General features: G+C 46.4%; 1 protein-coding gene across 2 annotated transcripts in view; it reads right to left on the bottom strand.

Moving 5' to 3' along the window:
• Positions 1–3,321: 3,321 nt before the first annotated feature.
• COP1 (COP1 E3 ubiquitin ligase) overlaps positions 3,322–6,000 on the bottom strand; it is a 124,654-nt gene continuing 121,975 nt past the window's right edge. For both annotated transcript variants that reach the window (XM_058808441.1, XM_058808442.1), the window contains exon 20: positions 3,322–4,390. In XM_058808441.1, the coding sequence (XP_058664424.1) occupies positions 4,373–4,390 (18 nt within the window). In that variant the 3' untranslated portion in view covers positions 3,322–4,372. The remainder of the gene's footprint in view (positions 4,391–6,000) is intronic.

Raw genomic sequence — 6,000 nt, 5'->3', positions numbered from 1 at the left:
CACACTGCAGACTTCATATTCCAGGCAGATGAGAGGCTGTGATGTGCATGTGGAGCCCTCCTTCACCTGAAATGTTCATGATGCAGGGAGCCCTGGGAGATGCTGTGGTCTGGGAGAGGTGGAACCACCTTCTGCCTATCCCCAGCACACTGGTCAGGAAAGTTCATACTAGTTTTCTTTCTCACTATTTATTTCTAAGAGATGTCAAAAAAGCATCACTTTCTTTCCCCTCCTAGGAAATTTTCCCTGCTGCTTGATGTTGGAGGGCAAATTGTTGTCCTGCCTGTGCTGAGTAACAATGACCAGCCATCAGCCAGAGCCAGATTTAACATGTGAAAGCTAAGATGGAGAGATTTTAAACAGCTTCTTGGCAAGACCTACTTAATTCAAATGGCTGGTTAACACACAGAGCAGAGAATTAATCTTGCTTTAACCCAACTAACCATTTTTAAATTAAGAAGAATTTAAAGACTTAACATACCTAAATACTGCCTTGTAACTGAACAGAAATGAGATGATCATCACTTCAAGAATTTGCAGTCCACTCTGAAAGCAAAATTAAAGCAAGCTATGTGGTGATGGTTACTAGAATGCTGGAGGGGGACTGGTGTACAGGTGCTTCTCCAGGAGACAGATGTGGGCTCTGGTCTTTGTGCCACTGATGCTGCTCTTATTTGTGGATCCCATGGTCTCAAGCTTATTTTCTCACCGGCCAAACCTCTCAGATGCCCAGCATTTAAGGTAGGTGACACTCCCTGACCTGTACAGATATTCCATTAACAAGGGCAGGACGTGGTCTCCACACTGCTGAGAGGAAGGAAAACCCCTCTGAGATCAGGTGAGGAGCATCCCATGAGGCTGGGCTCAAGGAGAACCTCTGCAGGCAGTGGTGCAGGCTGGCAGGAGGCAGGATGCCATCACCCCTCTGCCTGCCAGGACACCAGGAGCTGCTGACAGAGCTCTCCACAGTGAACACTCCACTTACCCACCCCTGGACTGCTGCAGGTCCTTGCTGAGTACTTCTGGCCTCCAGAAAAGCAGTGAGAAAGGAAAGAGGACTTTTCAGCTGGAAAGGAGTTAATTTGCCTTCTCAATTATCTGCTGATGTCATTATGACCTTTCATAGTTAAACAAAATTACCCTAAACAAACAGGGCTCAGCACTGGGGTGGAACACTGGCATTAGCAGCTGGCCACACTCACTGCAGGAGAGCCCTGACATATTGATATTAATTTACATTTCCCATTGACCATCATTTTCAATTCCCTCCAGCACTGAATTTTGTAAGCACCGAGGCATGTTCCTCCTACACTTCTGTTAAATGCTTTAAAGTTAATTGAAGATGCTGGCTGGCCAAGAAAGGTTTTAAATTCTCTTTCTCAAAAAATCTGACTCACCTAACACCTCTTACAAGGACATGAGAGCTGGAGGCAAGACCATTTTGGGGCAGCTTCCAGTTGTTACCACTTTGTAACCTGTTTTTTTCAAAAGAAGAAAGTGAGAATAAAGACCCCAAGTGCCCACCATCTGCAATTAATTTCCACAGAGAGAGTGGTTAAGTGCTGGAACAGGTTTTCCAGAGGGACTTGGGAATCTTCAATCCTTGCTTGGTTGAGTTGGTTGAGAATATCTTGGTTGAGAACATTTCCAGGCCCTGAATCACTTCATCCAGCTTGGAGTAAGCTCTGCTCTGCACAGGGGGTTGGACCAAAGACCTCTGCACATCCCTCCCAAAGTCAATCACCCCCCAACTCTAAAAAAGCTGAAAACCTGACAGGAACCATTTGCTGAATTGGTGACTAATTAAAAAAAATATTGACCACATGCTGTTTAAAAAAAACCAAACAAAATTACAGTAATTGTATGTGACTTAATTTGTCAACTGTGAAGAGTTACCTGAAGGCAAGAAAATTAAGGGGATTAAAATAAGGAGCATTACCTCTTGTGACAAAGAGACAGAGGCAAAAAATTGCCATCAACTTGTGTTTATGAGCTGCTGTGTTTCTAATTAGGGCCAGACACCAAATTTGCATTTTATCTTGATTGAAACAGAATGAAAACTGAAAAAATAAAGGCAGCCAGTGTTAAACATCTTCCCTGTTCAATTCAAGGAGTTTGAACCTTACAGCATTCAAAATAGATGTTTTTTTTCTTCTGTTTTAAAGATCTTAGCTTTGTCAGAGCAATTTCAATTTAAAAAACAGAGGATCTTCAAGTGGGGGGAGAGAAGGAATGAGCTCACCTGCCAGCAGGCTGGGGTACCACAGCAGCCAGGGCAGTTTGCAAAATAAATAAATAGGCACTGATAAATAAGGCAGAGGCTGGGGGAGACCCACACCTGAAAGCAGAGGAAGCAGGAAGAGCAAAGGTAATGGATCATCACACACATCAGCCTGCTTTGGAGAGGGCTGGCCGGGGAGGATGTCAGCACAGACACTCCACACCAAATTCTCTTAAAATGCAGCAAAATGGAAATCAAACTATGCTCAGTGGGATGTGTCAGACAGCTGCCATCAGGCAGAAGGAACCAATTTTGTTTTCTTCTGCCACAGTGACTCAGGTTACTCATACAAGGGAGAGCTGCAGGTAGCACTCCCGAGCAGGACACGAGCTGCTGTGCTCTCTTCTCTCCTCACTTTCCCCTGCACTGACACACCAGAAATCATGGAAGAAAACCAGAATGCAGCATTTGAGAACCACTGGAGCTCAGCATCACTTTTCTCCCCACAGGACAGACTCTCCAGATGCTACTGGTGGTGTGTCCCACATCCTCCTACCTTTGAAGGAGCACAGATGCCCCCCTAGAAACATGCACCAGCACTGAACCAGGACAGGACCTGTCCCCAGTTCTGCCACAAGGCTTCACCCTGCTTCTTTACTCATATCCTCAAGAGCATCCTTGCTCTTCTTCCCTGCTCTGTGCCCAAAGGGTGTGAGGAGATTACACAATCCTCCTGGGAAGTCAGAGTCAGCCTTATAACATGTGCAGGACAAGAGACCTGAGCAAAGTCCCTGCATCAATCCCAGCCCCTGTGGCATGAAGGAGACACATTCTGCAGTGAGTGAATGGAAGAGGATTCTGTTTGCAGAACAAAACACTTCCCACAGCTATCACTGTCTGCATTGCACCTCTGACACCATGGCAGGGAAAAGATGCTATGCCCACCAAATGCACTTGGGAGCTTAATGAGTTCTGGCAGCAATCCTGACAGTTTAACCTGGCTGCTGCTCGTGAGGACCATCTGCACCTTCTTACCTGCTCTGCTATCCTGCCAAGAAAGCAACAACAACTCTCAGCTTCATGGTTTATTCCCCCTCCATATGTACAATTAAGTGTATGCATGACCATTAAAAATAAGGCTACTTATATCATGGCTCTGAAACACATTACAAACCAACTCCATCCCCTCTCTTGTTCCAACATTCAAAATGCTTGGCTTCCATGGTGTGCAGAGAGGGGCAAACACAACCAGACCACACAGGTGATTGAGTGGTGCAGGGCTTTGGTAACTGGATCTGGAAGCTTCCTCCTCCAGCTGAGATAGTCACAGCCAGGTGAGTGGGAGGCAGATCTTCATCCCACGCTGTCTTGGCAAGCTCAGTCCAGGTTCCAGGAACTGCAGCTCCCTCATCTCGGCACCTTGCTGGTGGCCCACATGGACAGGAGGACAGCTTCATCCTCTCCTTTGGAACTGCCCCTTTGGGGCAAGGAAGGGGTCTAAGGAGAGAACGGAAGGGAAGGTGTCCTTCTCTTCTGGATGACTAGAGGACTTCAGTCTCCAGTGGTGTCAACCTCGGTGACATTTCTCAACATATAATGCGTCTAAAAAAGAATTAATAAATCAAAGGAACAACAGAACTGTATCATGATGGGATTTCAAAGTGGATTGCTTGCATGTCCACGTAAGGCTTAGAGACTTTCTTTTTCCAGTGGGGAGGAAGAGTCCAGATGAAAGTAACTGGAGATGTGCAGCTGAGGACAGCCCTGTGTGCTCCTGTGAGCTCCCTTCACAAGAAAATCTGTTCTCTTATGCAACAAGACAATCTTCCAGCTTCAGCTTGTGGCTCAATAAATTTTATTATTCCTTTTTGTTTTTATTTAAAACAATTTGTTTTCCTATCATAAAAATTAGACAACCATACCACCACCACTAGCAAAGTCTGTGGAGTTAATGTTGATGGCAGACAGCATCCTGGTGTTACCAGTGCCTCAAAATGTCCTAGGAAGTCCAGAAATGGAAAAAAACCCAAACATGATCGTTCTGGGGAGGAACATCAAGGTGGTTTTGGTTTCTTGTCCCACTGTGGTTCTCAGATGAATACTGAAGCATATCAGCAGGACCAAGTACCTCATGCCTTGAGAGAAAACCCTTCATACCAGCTCCAGTACCTGGTTAGTAAGGAAGATGAGACATTTAGAATAGAAATATATGACATTTATAATTTCCTATGTCAGCATATAGATCTCTAAGACAGGACTGACCCTTCTATCTCATCTCCACCCCTTACCCTTTATTTACCAGCATGCAATAATATCCCACAGATGGGAAAAGCACTTGGCAAGCATCCCAATTTTGATGTCTGCTTGTGTGATGATAAATTAGCCACGAAGCAAAACCATCCACAGCTGCCTCATATACCCTCATCTCAGTCACACAGCTCTTGGGAATCTTGTAACAGAGATCAGAGCTTTTGTCATCCCAGCCCTCTGTGCTCTTGTTTCAATTGTGCAGGCTGGGATGGAACAGCAGCATCTGAAGGCATGGGCTAGAGACAGCACACAAAAGTGACTGTGGGGCTGCCAGAGTCTGCATGAACCTGATTTGGCATCCCTGGGAAAAGCTCTAGAGCTGTAGCTCATGGGTGATGCCCAGGATGGCATCTGTCCCCAAAGTGGGGTGGGTCTGGGCACACCCAGCCCTTTCCCAGACCATCCCACCTTCCTGCTGCCAAAGGCAAATGGAGATACCAGAGTTCTGACAGCCCTGGCTGTCTGCACATTGCTCTCTGTCTACCTTCTCTCATTAACAAGGAAAGTGCATGAGCAAAACCTCTCCTCTCTAATCACTGCACTTGCTGCTGGATTCACTTCAAAATATCAAAAGCTTCTGTGCATTTTGTCCATTTTCCTAAGGAGTAGCTGACCAAAGTAACTACCAACCAATTCCAAAACATGATATATAAACAAATCCCCTATGAATGAGAGGCTACAGCATCACATGCTGCAACAGCAGGAGTAACCCAGCCCCTTGTCTCCTAAAAAAGGGGGGGAAAAATCTTGACATGCAATTAAACACAGACCACTCAGGCCTCTCACCCGTCTTGTATTTTTGGTGATTTTCCCAGGTTCAGAGCAGCAGCTCTGGTAAGGCTCTAGAGAACTGCTACTGCCACAGGGATGTGAGGGACAATCAGGACCTCAGCCTTGTGACAGTGACAATGCAGTGTAAAACTCTGCATACAGCATGTAAATGCCTTTACCAGCAGCTCCAGAATGCTGCCAGGGGCTTGGGCTACAAGCTTAGGGCATTAAGCACCAAACCTAACAGCATGGGGGAGGTCAATGCTGCTGTGCAGAATGTGGGATAAAGTCCTGGATTTGGGCTGAGTTTGGCACTGCCTTGGGCACTGGTTTTGCTTGACTGACACAGACATAAAGAATGACAGTCTTCTCCACAGACATTCATTTGACATTCCACAGACAGAAACACATTGAATAGACACTCTGGAAGACTTAATTAAAGAGCTGAGAACCTGGTACTGTGCACAGGGAAGGCTGATGCTTTCACAAAACCCTGTGCTGGCAGCTGCTGTCTGTTACCACCCGTCTGAGCACCAGAGTCAAAGGCAGGGAGCATCCCTGCTCATTTCAGTGCTGCTCCAGCCAGCTGCACACCAGGAGCTCAACTTTCAGCCCTGCTGCCTCTGCAGCAGCCAGAGCACAGTCTTGGGTTAATGCTGGTGAGTTAACACAGCCTGTGCTGCCATGGGAGCCCCTCA

The sequence above is a fragment of the Ammospiza caudacuta genome, chromosome 7 (assembly GCF_027887145.1).
Source record: "Ammospiza caudacuta isolate bAmmCau1 chromosome 7, bAmmCau1.pri, whole genome shotgun sequence".
Lineage (NCBI taxonomy): Eukaryota > Metazoa > Chordata > Aves > Passeriformes > Passerellidae > Ammospiza > Ammospiza caudacuta.
Note: the sequence above shows the minus strand (reverse complement) of the source record. Positions and strands in the feature narration are given on the sequence as shown.